Source organism: Anastrepha obliqua, chromosome 2 (genome assembly GCF_027943255.1).
Source record: "Anastrepha obliqua isolate idAnaObli1 chromosome 2, idAnaObli1_1.0, whole genome shotgun sequence".
Classification (NCBI taxonomy): Eukaryota; Metazoa; Arthropoda; class Insecta; order Diptera; family Tephritidae; genus Anastrepha; species Anastrepha obliqua.
The window spans coordinates 89674431-89696475 of NC_072893.1; the positions used below are offsets into that span (position 1 = coordinate 89674431).

The window sequence follows — 22045 nt, forward strand, 5'->3', positions numbered from 1 at the left end:
TGAACTGATAAAAGGCTAAAGTTGTGAGAACTACTACATATTTTCAAGTTTTTCTGATTCCTTCTATAGCGAAGTGGATGGTGACGGCAAAGTAATCTATGTTATTTCTTTACAGAGAAAAGTGATCTGTTATGAACTTCTCTGTTCTGTACTGCACTGCTAGAACTGTTATGAATTGTTCTGTTATGAGCTTCTCTTTTACGATTTTTTACACATAACGAATATAAAAAATATATAGAAAAAAACGGCATTTCTGTAACTAGTCCGGTAAAAACAATAAAATCGGTTTAAAGAATAATTTCCAGAAATCAAATACAAAATTGCAAAAATATTTTGGAAAAAGACGTGGTATCGCCCACTTTTACGTGATGTGAATCTTTTCGGGTATGATTTCGAAAATAAATTATTTGGGACAATATTCAGGTCCATGTAAAAAAATATGCAAACCTGTCCGTTTACCTGTCTGTGTAACACAACAAACCAGTGAAGTAAAATTTGTGAGATTTTAACGAAACCTGATGTACATATATGTACATACACTTGTTAAGATATTTGTTTAAGATATTTGTAAGAGATAATAACAGTAATTTAAAAAATTACAATGAAATATAAAATAAAATAAAGAATAAAAATAAATAAAATTAATTGATAAAATTACTTATATATTATTGCTCTAAAAACATATGCTGGGCTTGGTTCCGCCCGAACTTAGACACTACTCTGCTCGGTTTTTAATCATTTCTTATTTATTAAAAAATTAAAAACAAATATTAATTATCTTTCTCTCTTTCTTTTAGAACATTATTTTTCAATATATTCGGCCAGTACTATTGCCGCCGCGAGTATCGCCGCTGCCCTGAGCGGTTTGAATTGGCATTTACGCACTGGACTAAAATTGCGTCATCTATTAAATTTGTTGACCGATTTGACCAGCATTGAACAGGTAAGATTTGTATAGCGATTTAAGTGAGCAGTTTAAATTTTAAGTTCATCGGTACAAAAATGTGTTTCGAACAAAGAGCTCTAATATCGAATTTTGTTTTAAAATCGGCAAAACGTTTACCGTAACATTTGAATTGATGAAAAAAGTTTATGGCGATGATTGTCTATCTCGTGCCAGAGTTCATGAGTGGCTTACACGTTTCAGAGATGGTTGTGAGGGCATACATGACAATGAACGGCACAAAATCAGTAATCACCGAAAACTCCATTGAAATTGTTCGTAAATTTATCAAAAATGAACCGAAATTCATGGAATCGGAATTGAATATTTCCAAAACATCGATTGATCGCATTTTAACTGAACATTTGGGGTTACGAAAGGTCTGTGCACGTTTCATTCTGCACAAGTTAACTGAGGACCAAAAATTGCGTAGAATTCAACACTCGATTGGCCTCATTAAAGAGGCGAGAAAAGTCGAGGACTTCCTTTACAACTGGTGATGAAACGTGGTGTTTCCAATATGAATCTGAAACTCAGCGTCAAAGTGCCGAATGGAAGAGAAACAGGATAGAATAATTTGGAACATTTACAAGTAAATACCGATTACTGACTGCCTGCAAAATGCATCAATCGAGTATTAGTGTGGAATATTAGCTGCTAACACAAAAAATTCTACTAGAAATATGCTATATTGTATCTTATTTGGGATGATTAATCCAAGAGGAATTTATTGCACAAAGCTGCATCAGTAATGACCCAAACTTATTTACGCTTCTCCATAAAAGTATGCAAATGAGTGATTCATAACAGCCGCTGCTTGGGTAAATTTTTGCTCTATGGCAGAGTGCCTATTGACCTTTACCTCTGTGTCATCCGACGTAATCTTTTGTTAACAGTTTTATCCGATAAATACATACTTTAGGTCAATAGTGATGTCTTCGAACACTATCTGTAGAAGCCTAATCAAAGTCGTCTTGAAGTATACTCCGAAAACAAAAAAACAAAGAAAACAAAAAAAAAGAAAAGAAAAAGAAAAAAAAAACAAAAGAAAAAAAAAGAAAAAAAACGAAAGAAAAAAAAGAAAAAAAAAAAACAAAAGAAAAAAAGAAAAAAAAATGAAAAAAAAAAACAAAAGAAAAAAAAACCAAAAGAAAAAAAAAACAAAAGAAAAAAAAGGAAAAAAAGAAAAAAAAAGAAAAAAAAAGAAAAAAAGAAAAAAAAAAAAAAGAAAAAAAGAGAAAAAGAGAAAAAGATAAAGAAGAAAAAGAAAAAGAAGAAAAAAAGAGAAAAAGAAAAAAAGGAAAAAAGCAAACAAAAAAGAAAAAGAAGAAACAAAATAGCAATTCAAATACGAAATCGAATCGATTCGCTGTGACCTTCCCTACTAACTCGGTAGTATTAACTAATATAAATAAATAATATAAGTAATACAGAATTTAATTCTGCATATGCAGAATAAAATATATCAATTTGGAGATTGGGATTCGCAACAACTTTTTTATGCTCTCTTTCAACAGCATTTACATTTAGTTTGCGAAAGTTGTTGCATATTTCAAGGGGCCATATTTGTTCTGATTTTCTGTGGACTTTTACTTTCTTTATTCAAAGGCTTTTTGAGAATATTCCTATTGAAATTTTCCAACGATTAATTTTCTAAAACATTTTAATCTTCTAGCGACCTCATAAAAGCCATTTTATTTAAACTTTCCAAAAAATAGCCTCTAATCGCTCCTTTCGTGTGAGAGCTAATGAATTAAAATGTTCTACAAAATTATTTCTCGCGAAATTTTACTCCATGTAGTCAAATTACAAACTAGTTTCGATGTGAACTTTAACCCGTTTTCCAATTATTTCAAAATCACTTGGGCTACAAATTTCAAACTTTATATGACCATAGATTTTTTTGCAGAAAGATTTAAAGGTTTTACTATATAGAGGTTTAACTTCATCCTGAGTTGGAAATCACAATGATCATGAAATTGTTGCACGGTGTTATCATTACGTTGTATCAGTCTGGAGGCACTCTCTATTATTCTTTATAGAGAAATCCGCCTTTAAGTTTAATTCATTGTCCCCACTGCCTGAACATCACTAGATTTGTGCTGTGAGAGTTCAACAGGGCCTTATAACCTGGAAGATTTTTTTAACGGTTTAGGCTCCCATTGCCTTTAAATGGGTCGCCATACTAAACTCGTATTTATTGACAAAATCATGCATCGATTTTTGTGGTATCGAGAGTTGATGTTCAATTTGTAGCGTAGAAAAATTTCATCGTACAAATCTGTGTGGACAATCCGCGGAGTGAATCACTCTAGGCGCTTCATAAACAAAAGGGGTAATTTAGTAAAAACGGGGAAAACAAATGTTATGCAACTTTCTGAAAAAAAAAAATCAAAGGGCATTTAAATGTTACATTTAATCGTATTCATGTGACATTAGTGCCTCATTTTCATGCTATACTCAAACATGTTATCCTGTGCTGCCCCCAATTTATGTACTGTTAATTAATTTTTACGACTTTTCATTAATTTGCAAATGACCAATGCACAAGAAAGCGCGTAAAATCGTAAATGCAAACCAAACAACAACGATGTGATTGTGCCGTAAATATTAAGCACACATACTAAACTACATACAAGTACATATGTGTGTGTATGCATGTAGGTATGTGACTGTTAAGGTTAAATATTTAGAAGTGCGATCGCGAACACTTCACTGCAATGCGGCGCTTTTGAAGTAATGACAGTTGTTTTGAGGCGTTTATTAAGCGCATGAGTCCTTTTATTTCACGATAATGATCAGATCATTTTAAAATAACATGCGTACTTGTGAGTACACAAACAAATAATAACATTGCTTCACATGGAAGTGTCAGCGCAAGAACATAAATATACAAGTCTACCTATTTGTGCGTATATAATGGATTATTATTGATGGAAATCAGCTTAAGCTTTGTACCACAATCGCGCACATGCACACATACATATGTAACATATTTGTATAGCGAATGTTCGCTATTTTTTTTTTATATAGAAGAAAACAATCAACAGTTGCAGCAAAAAAATTGTCGAAAATAAACGCGATTCTTAAGATCCTTCAAATATATAACCTTGCATACTCGAAATTTTTCTATAAATTTGAATTAAAAAATTAAATTAAAATGTTTATAAATATTTGTTGATTTTTTTTTTTTTTTTTTTTAATTTGAGCAAAGTTCGAAACTTGGATTTGTATGGTTTTGGTAGGCAAATTTCATAAAAAATTATTAAAATTAGATAAGAAAAAAAAAATTGCAAAACTTGTTAATAAGACCCAGTGCTATAGTTATGAACCGCACTTCATTACCAGAATGGAGCCGTTTGGAACCACGGCTTTGCTGTTGCAAAAGATGTTGTATTGGGTTCATAGGCAAAATAAATTTTTTTGGCCATTTGCTCCGACTTCTCACCTTAGTTGTAGTATTTCTGAAGAATGCTATGAATTTTCTCTTTTTCTCTTGTTTTTTAACACTGTTATAACTGGCTACACGAAATACAACGCTATCAGATAACTTTTTTTTTTTAAGCAAAAATTTTTTAATTCGCGATAAATATTCAGAACTCTTTACTTCATCTAATACTTACAGCACGTTTTTTTAAACAATAAAAATTAAGATGCACCAAGAATAAGTTCAGAATAATTTATGAGCTAGAAGAAAAGTTCTATCAAACTATATTTTTTCAGTGTTTTTTTGCCCCAGAAGTGAGTAGGAGTGTTGAAAAGTTTTATTAAACTGTTTTTTAAAAACATTTGAAATAAGTTTTTCTGTTCAGTGTTTATAACTATATAATTTTTTTGTCAAGCCCGAAGTTAGTAAAAGTGTCGAGACCAAAGCGAACATTGCTCACTAGCAGACCTTAAGTAATAATTTTAGTATCTGTAGTGCGCCCAATGATCGACTCTTCGACCTAAAACATCTTTTGTGTGTTACTATATGTTTTGGAAGTAGTTAATACTAGTCCTATTAACTGGCAGCACTACCATTAAATGTATACATTCGGTTATATTTAACTTAGATGTTCCCTGCCTTAGGCTGGAAATTCGGTGAAAGTCAAATTCCCGTGTTCCGGACAAATTTCAGAATATCTGCAACAGAAGCGTTCTTGATTTCATTCGGATTCATTTGATGTCGATGAAAAAATGTGCAGTCTTGTCTTTGCCAAGGCAATAAAGTTGCACAAAATATGCCCTGTGCTTTCTTAATCCTCCAGACAGAGTCTACACTCTGTCTCATTCCCAATGTGAATTTTTGAGAGATGGTATTTTAAGTAATAGTGACCAGCCAGAAAACCTACTATTCAATGAATAGCTTCAATTCAATTCAATTTAAGCTTAGCGGTTAAATTATGTTTAAGACTCTATGACAAACTACTTTTGTGCAGCACTTGAAAATCAACTCCAATGAATAAATACTAAATAAATCTAAATATACATTGCCATTTTCAGGAATGTCTCTATGAGTGCATGTTAAAGATGGAAGCCATTTTCGAAGAGCACAGTCGCAATCTACAGCCGTACAGCACCGAGGAACCATATCATCAACAACAACATCTGCAAACCGAGCAGGATCATCATTATCAGCAACACCATCATAACGAGCAACAACTGCCACAGGATTTACACCATCACAATCATCGTCATCATCAGCAGCAGCAACAACAACATAGATCAAAGAATGCCGAACAACAGCAGCAACACAACAACAAGCATCAGCCACAAGCAATGGTGGCCGAGCAACAGCAAAAACAGCAGCAGCAGCAGCACGGCTATCATCATAGCACCAGCAGTAACAATAACGGTGTTATAAGCGTTGGTAATACATCCAATGTTAGCACCATTCTGCCTGATTTGACACAAAGTTGTAAGTTCTAAGTATGAAATAGAAGAAAAAAACAAGAATCTATAGCAATATGGCATTAAAGGAATTGCCTCGCGACTTGAAAACCTCGTTCTTCATATTCTGACATATTTGAATGTTGAATATTATTTTGAATTTTAAGCTATCTCAGCATTCTTTTTGGAACGCAACATTTCTTAAAGCATTTTTCTTTAAAACAATACAGAATTCCAAACTGCTTATTGCATAGAAAATAGTTTTGAGCGAAGCCTACATTTAGGCGCATATGCAAAGGCTGTTCAGGCTCAAAAGGCTGTGCAAATTGAAAACACAGTTGTAGTTGTTACTCGCTATACAAGAAAGGAAAAAGTCAGTTATTGTTTGTTAGGTACTCATGGTTTCCATATACAACACGTTTGTTTTTTTTGTGAAAGTTTTCCTTCTACTTGCAAGAAAGTATAAACTATTACTCGTTTATGCTGTTATTATTAACTCTTATCTACTTTAAAACTATCAAAAAGAAAAACACAAACAAAACATCAAACTCTTGTCAGTTTATTTACCTACATTTATACTTAGTTATATAAGTAAGTTAACCAAAATTTTCATATGGATTGAATGAATGATTTAGAATGTAAGCGGAGATGTACTAAATGAATTAGTATTGCGAATGAACACATACATATACAAGTTGATACACAATAGACATGCGTATTTTTATGCAGAATATGAATTACAAATAAATTTAAATCCAATTGTTACCTTTGACTTTACTCTTTTGAAGACGCCGAGTACAAATATTTACTACACACATACATACATAGGTATACCATAGACAGAAATTGCTATAATATCAGTAATTCTTTTTTTTTTTCAACTGCCAAACAATAAACCTATAGTCTAATAAAATTTCTGGAAACTTGAAATAGAAAACACAAACCGAAATAGGTACGCAAATCATGCATACATACATACAAATGTGTTCTGAGTTGAGAATCGAAAGAGAGTTTGATATAACTAGTTATTATTATTAGGCAGATTAGCAAGTTAAGATTTTTTTCGCTTTGTACTAGACTTTTTTCATTGTTTAATTATATTTTAATAAGCCATTTGAATTTGTAAAAAAATCGCAACAGCGTAAGGAAACGAAAATAATAGACTGATTAAAACACACAAAACAAAAAAGCAATAAATCTTTGTAAATAAATACATGCACACACACAGCAGATGCAAAACTGTAAATTATAAATAAATATCCTATAGAAATGCGGGTACATACAAGGCTTTAGATATATATGCATACATACATATATCCCATATATTATATGTATGTGGATGGGACTATGAGTGCGCACACATTAGGTAAATTTTTGCTTCATACATACATACGGCTACATATGCATGTGGAAAATCATAGCGAAACAGGAAATTAAAAAAGCATTTTCTCTACCGAAAATTGGTTCTCCCTTGGCTGTTACTTAGAAAAGTAAAACAAAAACAAAAAAATTACGTACAACACTTAGATAACTTTCGATTAATTTTTAACCAGTGGGCGATTGACGGCAATGAGGATCGTACGTATGTTAATGCTATAAGCACCGTTCGCTCAGCTAACCTCAAGTATTGCAGCCCGCTTTATTATGCCTGTTTATCGGCATTTTTGTCAAATTTAATAATTCAAGGTTGGCTTATATGTCCGGAAAAAATATGAATGAGCAAATTTCTCATTGACAGCTAATTGAAAAAACAAGTAAAAGTTAAAGTGCACTTTAAAGTTGGCAATAGGTTATCGGTTCGGTTAGTAAAAGTCACTTTATTATTGGCTAGGTAAAAAAATGCTTAAAAATGCCGCAATCCGGAGTCGATATTTTGAATCGAGTTCATTCGTTCGTAAATGCAATGATTTGCTCTGTTCTAGTCGGATTTACATATCCGAAACGACGCGTTTTTTTAGGCAGCCGAAAACTGCCATTGCAACTTCTTATTCGACAGGCATTGTTCTTCACATGAGCGGCAACAACAGCCATAGCTTCTCGCCCCATTTATAACAAACGGACTTGCACTAAATTACAATCGTTTCTTCATTGTGTTTTGCGAACAAAGCAATTAACGTTATTGAAATATGTACAATAAAAGCAGTCTCTTTTTTTATACTCATATATACATTTTTATAAATTTTTTGTTTGTTAATTTTCCGTTTACAAATGAATTTTTTTCTTTTGAAATATTTTTTTCCAATAAATGTTTTTTTTATTAAATTTTCATTCAATTTCTTATTACTCGCATGGCCTTAACACTGGCTTTGCGCAATTTACACTAGTTTACAGCCGAAAGAACCCCAAGAGCCAGGCCATGCCATTCTTTTGCAAAATTGCTAATCGGTCGCTAAAATATCGGCAAAGAACAATTTTGGATTAAAGAAAAAATAGTAGTGATTTCGTACTAGTAAGTAATTTCTTACTAGGCAAACCAACTGAAGATATTAAAAAAAAAAAAAAATACTAATCAATTTTAAGTTGCCCAATTTTATTCTAATGCGAACAAATTTTTTCCAGACATATTAGTTTAAAAATAAAAATCCTGAGGGTAACAAAACTTCGAAAGTCATGTTCTAATATATTTCTTACAATAAAAATTGAAAATTTTCATATTTTTGCAAACAACACCTAATAAAAACACTTTTTTAATATATTGAAAGGTTTAAGTTATTTCATTGAAAGATTACGTGTGAACGAGAGATAGAAAACTTAATTGCCTCTAATTTGGTATATCTGCACTGTTGCCGTCGCTAATGCTGTTAAAAGAGATCATAAGAAAGTTGTTGCATATTTCAAGGAGTCATATTTGTTCTTTATTTTCTGTGGACTCTCACTTTCTTTGTGCAAGATTTTGTCCGAGAATATCCCTAGTGAAATTTTCCGACGAATAACTTTTTAGAACATTTTAACCCTTTAGCGACCTCCTAAATGCTATTTTATTTCTACTTTCCAAAAAATGGCTTCTAAACGATCATTTCGTGATGGAACTGAAGATTTAAAATGTTCTACAAAATTAGACAAAACGCTCAGACAAAAAGTTGCATACTCAATCCGGTCGTAAAATAGTTATATCTGAGAAAAGCAAACAATTTGGAAGCTTTCTCCTTCCTTCCTTTCTTAATTGGCGCGATAACCGCTTACACGATTTTGGCCGAGTTTAATAAAGCGCGCCAGTCGTTTCTTTCTCGTGCTAACCGGCGCCAGTTGGACACACCACGTGAAGTCAAGTCTTTCTCCATCTGATCTTTCCAAAGCAAAGGAGGCCTTCCTCTTCCTCTGCTACCACCAGCTGGTACCGCATCGAATACTTTCAAAGCCGGAGCGTTTGTATCCATTCGGACGACATGACCCAGCCAACGTAGCAGCTGGAGCTTTATTCGCTGCGCTATGTCTATGTCGCCGTAAAACTCATACAGGTCATCGATCCATCGCCTGCGATATTCGCCGTTGCCAACTCGCAAAGGTCCAAAAATCGTACGCAGAATCTTTATCTCAAACACCCCAAGCGTCGCTTCATCGGCTTTCTATATGGGCCTGTTTTAAATACATTGCTTCTTATGAAATTTTCTATTTTTAAACCTGTGTGATGATTTACCATAATCATACAGTACCATAAGAGCCAAGCCTGGGTGTACCAAAAGGGGGAATGAAAAGTTATGCTTGTGGAGCTTAGTGGCAAAAAGTGTAGAGAAGTCAACGGGGTAGGCATGGACGCACGGTCAATCGAGGGTTTATTTTGACACTTTGTTTTCATCCTATTCCCATTTTCGTATTTTTATTTAAGTAAATGACCAAAGAAAATTCTCCACTTAAACGTCAAAAAACATGCAAGGAAAGCCGCAAACAAAAAGTCCTCGTATAAAAGTTTGCAGATTTCCGAAGACTTCTTTAAAAGAGAATGTGCAGGAAATCCAATCATCGAGTAAATTGACTCAACAATCGGTTACTAAAACAATTTTTTAAAAACGGTTTTTATAGAGTTTTAATTTGATACAATTTTTGATAAACCGTCTCGAAATGCTTTTCAAGAAAACTAATTTCTGCACTATGCTACAAAAGAATGAATTTTTCCATTTAAATTGAGTTCCAAAATCAGTTTTCCTTAATTTGAATTATTCTTGTCTAATTATCTCTTTAGTGGGAACCCATTCACTTGATGTAATTGATTTCCAATGGGATTTTGGACTATTAGCCAGTTTATATTATATAGAAACTGAAATTCTTTTATTCTTTCTTCATGGTGTTGTTGTTGTAGACCTTCACCAAACATGTGCGAAGGATGCTGCCTGAGTGACAGTCCTTGGCCGGAGTGTATTTTTTCCTTGCAAAAGCTTCTCTAAAAAATTATTTGACGTTCGGAGTCGGCTCAAAATTGTAGGTCCCTCCAATTGTGGCAAAACATCAAAACGCACACCACAAATAGGAAGAGGAATAGGACCAAATGAAAAAATCGCTATCGTTTGGTTTTGAAAAAGTGCTTTATAGCTCGTAATCTCATAGTTTTTTATAACTCGTAATTCTGCTAACTCGAAAATCGCGCTAACTTGTAGTATCTTTTTTGATGGTCCCTTGAATTTTGGGTTATAGTGATTTCGCTTTATATAGCTCTCAGGTAGGTAGGTAGGTGGGGTGGCTGTCGCAATGACACACTTAGATCTTTCAAAGGGCCATTGCGATACCACTGGCACTTATCCTGGAGCTACCTTATGGGTTCCTTTTCAAACCATCCGGTAGCTTTAATAAAAAGGCAAAGCTTCGTTAGTTTTAGATGCCCTATGTCCGCTACATCAATTGAAAATGCCATGTCAAGAGTGCAGAGCATCCTTGTCGCTAAGCTTTCACACTCACATAAAAGGTGTCTGACAGTTTCCTCTTCTTCTGTATTTAACTCTTATTCTCTTTTTCATACAAGCGATCAAGCAATGTATGCTTTAATGAATTTATTGCAAAAGGTGATCAGATGATTTAAGTGAGGGCGAAATTTGAACCAGAATTTTCGCTTGCCAGGTTTGAAAATCCATTTGTATGATTGAAATCAAGGAGAATTCATACTATGTGACTTCAGTAGAGCTTCTCCATTTATTTTGTTTTTGCAATTTGTTGGTTTGAGTGTCAAAATTTGTATGAGAATGTAAACATAACAATTCAAGTAACCGAATCGGAAGAAAAACATATAAATAGAAAGCAAATCACTTTGTGTGAAATAAATCTCATGTACATTTGCTAATGCCTTTGAGCTTAATTATTTTATTATTCAAATGTTTTAAAACGCTGTTTAGCTACCTGCGAAAAATCCTCATGTGTGTCACTACTCTAAACATGTATGCATATATACAAATACACATAAAAATTAAAAGCGAAATGCAACGCGCAGGAGGTTTTTGAATGCCTTTCTACCCATTAAGCCAAACCAACAATCGAACACTTCTTGTTTGCGTACTTTTCCACTTAATTTACACACTAAGTTTGTTAGCAATTTTTTTTTAATATACAAATACTTACATACATACGAGTACATATATTTTTTGCTTAGGTTTACATATGGAACTTATCCTCGCTGTAAAAGTAAAACAAAGGAGAAGTATCTGGTGCACTTTATTGATTGCGCCAGATTCACATACATAAATACATATGCATATACGGATATGTATGTATGTACATACATATACAAAATATAACTATTATATATTTTTGCTTTAAAATTAAAAAACTGTTCGAGCAGTTTTTCCATGTGACTTTTTGGCTGCAATAAAGGGTTGACATGGATTTCTTGTCTTGCAGCGTTAAAGTGATTGTGATTTCACTTGCTCACATAAATACGTACGTACACTTTCAGTACTATGTATGTGAGTTTTTAAGTGTAATAATTTGTTGGGGTTTTGTTAAATAGAGACAGAAGGCGTTGAAGTCTATATGTGTACATACATACATACATACATAGATGTGTACGTATGCTTTAGTAGTGGTCAAACACAAATCCATATACATATTTAAATGCATACACCTACGTACATAGTACGTAGTATATAGAGTGATGCACAGTTATATTCAGTGAACGGGGAAAATATGCTTTTAGTTACGCTTTTTACATAACATTAAACAAAACATAGGAATAAAAATAAAACCAAGACGGAAACTAACCAATCAGATGCACACAAAAATCAGTTACAAATAATATACATAAGCACATAATTGCAATGAACGCGCTTACATACCTACATATGTACGTATATATACAAGGTGGCGCAAAATTAATCATACAATTTCGTTTTTTAATAACTTTTTTATCAAAGAAAAATAAATGAGTTTGAGTGATGGCAATTTTTATTTTGACCTTTGCCCGATCCATAGCTTGTCTGTTTGTAAGCTGCAGTTGTCCACTTCGTAAGTATCAACTATGACTGACGTGCGACGCCATTTGCAAAGTATAAATTTTCCGTTAGGGTGATTAGTTTTGCGCTACCTTGTACATAGTGGTGCAAAATTAATCATTCAATTTTGTTTTTATAGCTTTTATTTACTGAACAAAAAAATGATTTTGAGTGTTGGAAATCTTTATTTCGACCTTAATACGCCTCGTTGCTTGTCTGTTTGTGTCTGCAGTGGTCAAGCTCACGAGTGTCAAATATGATTTGCAAAAATTATAAATCTTCCGATAGGGTGATTAATTTTGCGCCAAGTGGTATATATGCAATATATAATATCTGGTTATATATGTACATGCATTAGTATATATGTACATATATATGTAAATGCATAATATATGCAACTGATCGCTAGCAAGTGGGGCTAGAAGGCTTATTTGGCAAGAGAAAATAATTTTTTTGTGGAAAAAGTCGTAATGCAAATATTTAGTTGTCCTGAGGTGCACCTAAATCTGTACGTCGCTCAGCTTTTCGAGTAAAACATGTAATCAATGCAGATGATAATCAACAATGAATGATGTAAACACACACAGACATTCTAATCCCAACCACTGATGTCAATTATTTTAAGCTGTTGGTATTTAGAAAGAAAATTTGTAATCATTATTTCTAAGTAATCGTTGGTTTACTAACCGAAATACATATCGCTCTAGTTTGCTGGAAGAACGTCATAACGCGGGAAATCAAAACGTTGGGAGAATCGTCCTTACAGGTTTCTATTTGCTAAGCAAAAATGTCTCTCTTGGTAAAAGTAAATTATATACCCTTTCTTGAAATAAGTTAGTTACTGTTAATAGATACCGCCATGCACAAAAGAAGTGCTGCAGCTAATTTCTGCATATTTCTGTAAACATTTTTTTTTTTTTTTGGTTATGACGTTCTTCTAGCAAATGGCCGATATAGTAAGCAATTAGTTAGTATATATGTACAGTTGTAATTGACTAGCAATTCATTGTAGTAGTGGTAGTTGTACGAGTGTGTGACTTTAGTTTGTATACAAAATGTTGTATTTTTCGATTGACGAAAAATTTGAAACTTCTTTATAATTTGTTAATCCATTGAAATGCATTTATTATTTGTTAAGCGCAAACATTTTATTGTTAATTTACAACTGAAGCAAAGAGAAAGCGTTGAAAAATGTAAAAATTCCATACCAACTTACCTAAAGCATGTGATGTGCTATGTAAATACCTATACATACACATATCGACATATGTACATGCATATAAAATGTAGCATTTTGTAATCTGTCATGCATCCATCACATTGTTGATATATGTAAGTCCTCCACCCATATCCCTTTCCCTCAATAGGCAAACCCATACGTAGTTAAGGACTAAAATTAATAATATAAATGTAATTAGTATTTAAATTATTGTAACTTAGCATTAATTTTTGATTTTAAATATATGCATAATGAAAAAAAAATACATATATGTATGTGGATGTGCTCCACATTTATATACTACACATACATACATATATGTAATTTAGTCGTTATTGGCTTAAATTTACATTATGCTATCGCTTTAGTTTGTAATCCACTACCTAATTACCTAATGCATATGTAGTAGTATGTAAAACAGCGTGTAGAGCATATTTGTATGTTATATTTTATTACTTGCACCCTACAGTAAAATTCTGAGTCCCTCGAAACAACTAGTTACATAGGGATCAGTTTATGATTGCCTCTGAACTAGTGCAAAACAGATGGAGAATGGCATAGGTTAGGTGTAAGCGGTTGTCAACTATGGGACACACTCATCCTTATCTCTCCTAGAACCACTGCGTGTTTTTAAAAAATTGTAGAAGATTTCTGATTTCCACATTACCGATATTTTCCAATTCATTAAAAATTGTTTACGCCTGGATAGAGTATCATGTCATCATAATATATAATTGTCAGAAAATATTTCAAGGACGACGCAATTGGCCCGATCATATACTCTGTCATATAAAAATAATGTTGGGGGACCATTAAAATTTGAAAATTGTAGGCCCAGGTACTTCCACAACTTTTAGTGTGCCCCTAATGCTGTCCTACAAAAACTTAAAAAGCATTTTTTATATTCCAAAATTTTACTCTCGTTTTGTCCAGGCTTGTGCCTGCTCCATTTCAATTACCGGATTGATAGCTAAACACTCGTAGCTTACATATGCACTTTAGTACATGCATATATGTATGTATGTATGTGACATACCCCAGTCTGTTGTATGCTTGTAGTTTTGTTTATGTTTTGTTCTTAAAGTTATGCGTAACATAACGTAATTTATGTAATATAATTTAATGTATGTACATATATTGAAATTGTGTATTGTAATTATTATAAGCGATACATTTTAAGCTACCATATCTATGGGTATGTATATCTATTTACCTTTAACGCGTGTATTTCTCGCAATGTCGTTACTATCAACATACATATTGTATCATTGTGACATTCGAAGAAAGAAAAAAAAAGAAAAAACAAATCGGGATGAATCAGAAAAGCATATAAGATTGCATATTTAAGTATGTGCTAGTGTGCAAGTGGAGGAAAGCGGAAAAACAGTGCATAAAAAGTGAATAATTTCATGAAAAGTTAATTAAAAAAATAAATAAAATCCAATAAAAAGAAAAAAATAAATAAAACTCAAAAATCGATTTTTTAATGTTGTTGGGGAGTGAAACGAGGGAGTGGGCAGAATTGCAGGATTTGTAAGACCAAATCGATGGCACAGATCTACAGGGTGAACGATATGAAGTGCTACCTATTCAAAACACCATAACTTTTTTGTGTGAAATTAGTTTTTATTGATTTCAAAGACAAAATTGTTCAAAAATGATTAGAATTTTAACATTTATTTCTTTTTAGCTCGATATGACTACCTTTTGCCTTGACTATAGCCTTCAAACGGTCAAAAAATGAGTTGCATGCTGCACGAATGTGATCTTGAGGTATTTTGGCCCATTCTTGTATAATCGCTTTTTTCAGCGCATCCATACTGGCATATTTTGTAGTTCTCACCTTGCTCTCCAAAATGGACCAGATGGAATAGTCCATCGGATTTGCGTCTGGCGAATTCGAAAGCCATTGTGTGGACGAAATGAAGTGTGGAACATGATTTTTTAACCATTCTTGGTTCACACGAGCTTTATGAGACGGTGCCGAGTCCTGTTGGAACGTCCATGGTCTACGAACGAAATATTTCCGTGTCCACGTCTCTAAAGCAGCTTCTAAAACATTTTCCCGATAATAAGTCGCATTCATTTTGACACCAGGCTCGATAAAAACGATTGGAGAGCGTGCATCAGCGGTCACTGCGGCCCAAACCATTACTTGCGATGGGAAATTGCTTCGAGTGGCCATACGTAGACTCAAATTCTCGTATGAGCGTTCGGTCAAGAAAACACGATCGTTTTGAGTGTTTATGAATTGCTCAGTTGGGACATTTGTTTTGTCAGAAAACACAATGTTAGGAAATTCGCCACGTTCGTGCAAGCGCAACAACTCCTTTGCTCTTTCGCACCAAACTTTTTTTTGGTGGGGTGAAAGATCGTGTGCTTTTTGGAACTTGTAAGCCTTGACCTTGAGCTCATTTTTCAATATGCGTCGAATGCTGTCTTGCGATATTTTCAGTTCTTTGGCCATTTTTCTTCCACTTTGTCGTGGATTTCGTTCACGTCGAGCCGTCACTTTCCGAACCAGTTCTGGCGTTGTTGCGGTTTTTTTGGTCCACCTCCATAGCGTTTTGCAATGCTACTAGTATCATTGTAACGTTTTATAGTGCGGTACACAAACATTTTATTCACTTTGAGGTGACTGAGCTCACGAAAATGGGTGGTTGTGATTTTCCAGCCAAATATAATGCAATCAAACTATTACGTTTGAATTCCATCACAGAAAAAAAAAATTCAAAAAAGCTGAGACGCAAATGCTTTTGATGGCTTATAAACAATATATTGAACTGTCATTAGAACAATTTTGACGTTGATGTCATGAGCTGTTTTACAGATACAAGCAGTATGAAGTTGGTAACACTTCATATCGTTCACCCTGTACTCAACTGATTGAAGGCTATCAATTTGTTTAGCTCAAACGCTATGCGATTAAATATTTAAACTCGGTGAATTAATTAACACTGTACTAACTCTTATTTTTTCTTTATTATGCCTATTCGATGCCTAAATATAATTTCAGCTTACAAAACCTAATTGGCTCTTACACCCTTTTTGGGTGTTTGGCCGAGCTCCTCCTCCTGTTTGTGGCGTGCGTCTTGATGTTGTTCTACAAATAGAGGGACCTAGTCGATTGCGAACGGAAAATATTTTTTATGAGGAGCCTTCTCATGGCAGACAAATACTCGGAGGGATGACCGCTATTAGAAAAAACTTTTTCTTAATTTTGGTCTTTCACCGAGACTCGAACCTACGCTCTCTCCGAATTCCGAATGATAGCCACGCACCATCCCATTCGGCTACGGCGGCCGCCGTATTATTTACAATTATTTTATATACATCCGACATCAGTCCAATGACGTATATTTCGCGTCCAAGGCATTTGTTTTCTCCCAATGCCACGTTTACTTTCTATTTTTCCCTTTAAAATAATTTGCAATAGATGATATTTCGGAATCCTCACAAATGGCGGAGGTACGCTGTTTTTCGCTGTTTAATAGTTTAAGGAGTTTCCGGTCGCTTCGTATTCGTAATATTACTTCATTGTTAGGAATTTTCAATATTCGTCTGAATAGCCAGATTTCAAATGTTTGCAGCCTGTTCATATCTGTGGTCTTCAGTCTCCATGTTGCCACTGCGTAGACAATATTGACCAAGCAAAATTTTTGTAAAATAAAGATCAATTATTGTATCCAATTCATTCCAATGTGTAAATGTGTTCACCTACTTTGGCATTACATCCAACCAAGACATGTTGGTAGCAATCAATGACAATACGGGCAGCCAATAAAGCATATAATGCTAATCTAAAATTGCCCAGATCTAAAATAATGTCGCGTGAGCAAAAATGAAAAAGTATAAAGCACTGATACGACATGCTTACATATGGATGTGAACTATGGACGCTGAAAGCTAACGAGACAAAACGGTTAATGTGCTTTGAAAGAAGAGGGCTCCAAAAGATCTATGGTCCGCTTAGACTGGAAGATGGCACTTATCGCATTAAGCACAATGCTGAACTGGAAGACATAGTTAAGAAAGAAACTATAATAAGATTTATTAAGTCTCAATGACTTGGACAACTCAATGGCTGGGACATGTGGCTAGAATGCCAAGGGAGCAATCAACGTGAAAGGCAATAGATCTTCGCTCAATTGGAGAAAGAAAAAGGGGATGCCCTAGGAAAAGGTGGCTAGAAGATGTGGAAGCTGATCTTAGGAAAATGCGAGTGCAATGCTGGAGTGAAGTGGCTGTAAATCGAGATCGATGGCAAGAAGCTGTGAAGTAAGCAAGGGTTCACCAAGAACTGTGACGCTAAGAAGAAGAAGAAGATAATAGTTGCAAAGCGCATTTTAAGATTTAAGTTAATGTTATGACTGGTAAGGAATTTTTTGTACTTGCAAAACGATTGCCGTGCTATTTCTGTCCTTTTTTTAACCTTTGAGGAGAAATTCCCGTTTTCATTTAATCTAGATACATAAACTCCCTTGCTCTTACGAGGGGTGCCTTTTATGTGTCGGGATTTGGCAACCCTGGTGTTGCAATCTGGCAACTGACAGCTGTATCGCAAAGTTTGACATTTTTTGGCTTTTACGTACTCAGAACGTTTTAAAATACCAGCGCTATTTGTGTTTTTTACAGTAACTTAAAAGATTCATTCCGGTCCAAAAATGGAATTAAATCGTGAACATTTTCGTGCGATTATTTTTTACAACTTTCGACGTGGATGAACTCAGCAACATTGCATGGATGAACTTAATTCATTTTTTGGCGTTGAAGCTCCATCAAGGACCAGTGTTTATCGATGGTATGGCGAATTCAATCGTGGTCGTGGTCGTAGTACTCCAAGACGAATTTCGTGAAGGTCGTCCAAAATCAGTTGTTGTTCCGAAAACCATTGATGCTGTGCGCGAACTGATATTGCAAGATTGTCATGTGACCTATCGTGAGATTGAGACAATCTTAGGAATTAGTGGGACCAGCATACATTCAATATTGCATAAACATTTGACTGTCAAAAAAATTTGTTCACGTTGGATCCCACACAATTTGTCAATCGCTCAAAAAAAGGCTCGTGTCGATTGGTCGAAGGAAATGCTCAAAAAATACGATCACGGGGCTTCGAAACACGTCTATGACATCGTGACAGGTGATGAATCATGGATTTACGCGTATGAGCCCGAAAGTAAACAGCAGTCGACTGTATGGGTGTTTCAAGATGAGCCAAATCCAACAAAAGTTGTTCGCGCACGAAGCACTTCCAAGCAACCGGTCGCCTGTTTTTTCGGAAAAACTGGGCATGTCACAACCGTACCACTAGAACAACGCAGAACAGTAAATTGTGAGTGGTACACAACCATTTGTTTGCCAGTTGTCTTCCTAGAAATTAGGAAAACCAATCGCCAAAGACGGATCACTCTTCCCCAGGACAATGCGAGCTCTCACACATCGGCTCAAACAACTGCATTTTTGAGCACCCAAAACATCGAATTAATGGGTCATCCGCCGTATAGTCCTGACTTGGCACCGAATGACTTCTTTTTATTCCCGTACGTAAAAAACAAACTGAGAGGTCAATGTTTTTCGACACCTGAAGAAGCGGTTGCGGCATTCAGAATGCATGTTTTGGAGGTACCTCATTCAGAGTGGCAAAAGTGCTTCGAAAATTGGTTCAAACGCATGCAAAAGTGTATAGATCTTCATGGAGAATATTTTGAAAAACAATAAAGTGATTTTCGATGATTAAAATTTGTTTTTGTTCTCTAATCCCGACATATAAAAGGCACCCCTCGTACGATACTATGACTATCAATTTTATATTATTATATGTATTTTTCCTATTGTCCACCATGAACTTAGTTTTGCTGACGTTTAACTTGATGCCATATTCTTTACTACTTCTAGTTACTTTCGATATCAAATTTTGCAGGTCTTCGATATCGCTTGCTAATAGGGTGGTATCTTCGGCGTATCTGATGTTATTTATACAAACGCCACTCACCTTTACCCTTATTAGCATCATGGAGATCCTCTTTAAAGCACAACTATTCACGCTGAGATATAAACTATTCTAGCCTAAGCCTATTTACTTTGTCTAAATTACTGGCGTGCTCTTAAACCAGATTTTATTTTCAATTTTGATCCTTGTACTTGTAGCTACCTATTTTTATAAAGAAATTTCTCAGAAAGTCTCGAAACAACTGCAAGGATACCCGAATACTTGTTTTTTTGAATTTGCCTATTTTCCTTTTGTTAAATATTGTAACTATAATAAAGCTGTGAAGTAACACGTTGCGTTTGATTTTCAGCTCTGTTAGAAACAATCCAAGAAATATAAATGTATTCGATTGTAACTCAGATCGAGCGAATTGTTCCTTTCCATTCAATATGAGCCATATGCCTCTCTACACATCTTCGGCTTCGAAGCTTGGTATCGTTGGCTTCTTGTAGAATTCATAGCTGGCTAGTTCTTTCAAATATCTTCGCAGCCGACGGTAATAATGCGTTTTGGCAAAATTTATTCATCAATACTGCATTCTAATTGGCGGTGAACACTTTTGTCCTTCACCTTATTAACACTGAGGCCCAAAGACTTTTTGGACCATTTGTTCCATGCGCACCACATTGTTCATTCTTTAACCAAAACCATATAAATAACCAAATTTTTGAAAAAATCAAAAAAATTCAGTGTACTGCATATTCGAAATTTTTCTAAAATTTCATATTAAAAACTTTAAAATTGGAGTAAAACTTTGTTTAAAGTTTCAAAGTTTAACTTGTACAGTTTTGCTTAAAGAATAAACAATATTAAAAAAATGTATTAAACAACTTTTACTCGAAAAACATTGTAAGTTATAAAAAAAGATCATAGTACTCTTTTATGTTTACTCCTGCATTTTTCTTATACTCGTAAATACTTCTAAATATTTTTAATTTTTTACTGTCGGCAAATTTGAAGATTGCGCCAAAGACAGAAAATTTGTAAAAATGAATTGCCTACTTAATTAAATCCTTCGTTGACCCACAAGAGAGTCTCACGTTTACAAATTTCTTTAATATGTATGTAGGTAAATATGCTAAAAATAACGCAGCTCTCGTTTTCTAAAGCTATTCAGTATGTCAATGTGCAATTTTATGGAACACAGCGCATAAAAAGGCATGAAGAACGAAACTATTTATAAGTACATAGGTAAGTACAGTGGCTCACACAAGTATTTGGCATTGTTCCTTGTAAGGTACAAATTTCAAATTTCGTATGCATTAAGGGGTGAGCCCGAAAAAAGGGACGATTGTCATAATTTTTTTTAAATATGTTTTAGAACTTTTATTCAAATGAGCCTTTATAATACTGAAGGGTAACTCTCGCAGAATACATTTTGGTGTTTTTATTTTAAAAAATGTTATTATTTATTGTTGATATCGCCCCTCCCTCGAAACGTCGTTTTTTAGAAGAAGCTTTACGGTGATCACGGTAGCGCATGAGCAGCTCAACTGAAATCAAAAAAAGTAAAAGATTATTGTGGAAAAATGTTTTTTAGTGAATCTGAACGGTTTATTTACCCAAAAAAACTTTTTCTCGATATGAAAACCGTTTTGCACCAAAAAAACGATTTTTGAGGGGTTGAAAAATTAAAACAAAAAATTATTTCCAGCGAACTATGCAAATATTTATAAAAAGTGAACCGTTCAGATTCACGAGGTTGAAACTTCGAATAATTAAAAGACAAGTTTATGCAAATCGGTCAAATAGTTTTTAATAAATAATGACCACCGCGACGGTAATTTTGGAAAAAAAAACGACTTCGAGATAATCGCGTCTAAAGTTTTGCGTGCACTTCATTTATGAATAATTTGCGCGCGTTCACGGTCTGTAACTTTCGTTCTAGTGCTCCGACCTTTATGATTTTTTTAATTTATATTTTTAAGGTCGTGTACTTTTAGAATATGCCATAAAAAATTTTTCGATTTTTTAGTCCAACACAAGGTATATACCCCCTTAAGTAGTCAAATTTACTCTTTTAAATGTGTATTCTTATTGTTTTGCATTTCCTAAAGAAATTCGGTAGTCAGCAGGCACAAATATTGGGCAGTTAAGTAATTATAACAAACAACGTACTCGGCAATGAGATTCTGGGTTGACGGAACAAATCTCGAACAAATCTCGAACAAGTCTCGTTTGTTATACCGCTTCACATAGTTATTCAGCAATCAATTAAGAATACCCTGTTGAACATTACTGGGGAAGGTTTCGGTAAAGAAAAGTGATGCCATTTAAGAACATGGAGCCTGCAACTCCCACTGGTCAATCTATCCAGGGATGATAACACTAAAATCATGAAATTTGAGAAGAAGCTCGGAATTGATCTCGGCGATGAAAATAAACAGGAGTACACCTGCACTTGAAAGGAAACTTCAAGGGTGTACTCGGCTTAAGTATACAGCTGGCTCGAAGACACCAGAAGGCGTTCTGTGTCGGTGGCTAGTTTTTCAAGCATCGTCCAAGTAGAGGTGTATGCCATCTGTCAATGTGCAGAGGTCAACTTAGACTGGAGCGAGCGACAGTCAGGTGACATTTAAGGCATTGCCATCCTGTGAGTTAAGTCC

The 22045-nt window shown here is 34.4% G+C and overlaps 1 protein-coding gene across 1 annotated transcript in view; it reads left to right on the forward strand.

The window, feature by feature from the left end:
• Positions 1-6520, forward strand: part of LOC129237026 (uncharacterized) — a 111873-nt gene extending 105353 nt beyond the window's left edge. The window contains exons 4-5 of the mRNA XM_054871393.1: positions 798-943; positions 5429-6520. Coding sequence (XP_054727368.1) covers positions 798-943; positions 5429-5854 — 572 coding nt within the window. The 3' untranslated portion in view covers positions 5855-6520. The remainder of the gene's footprint in view (positions 1-797; positions 944-5428) is intronic.
• The last annotated feature ends 15525 nt before the right edge of the window (positions 6521-22045 follow it).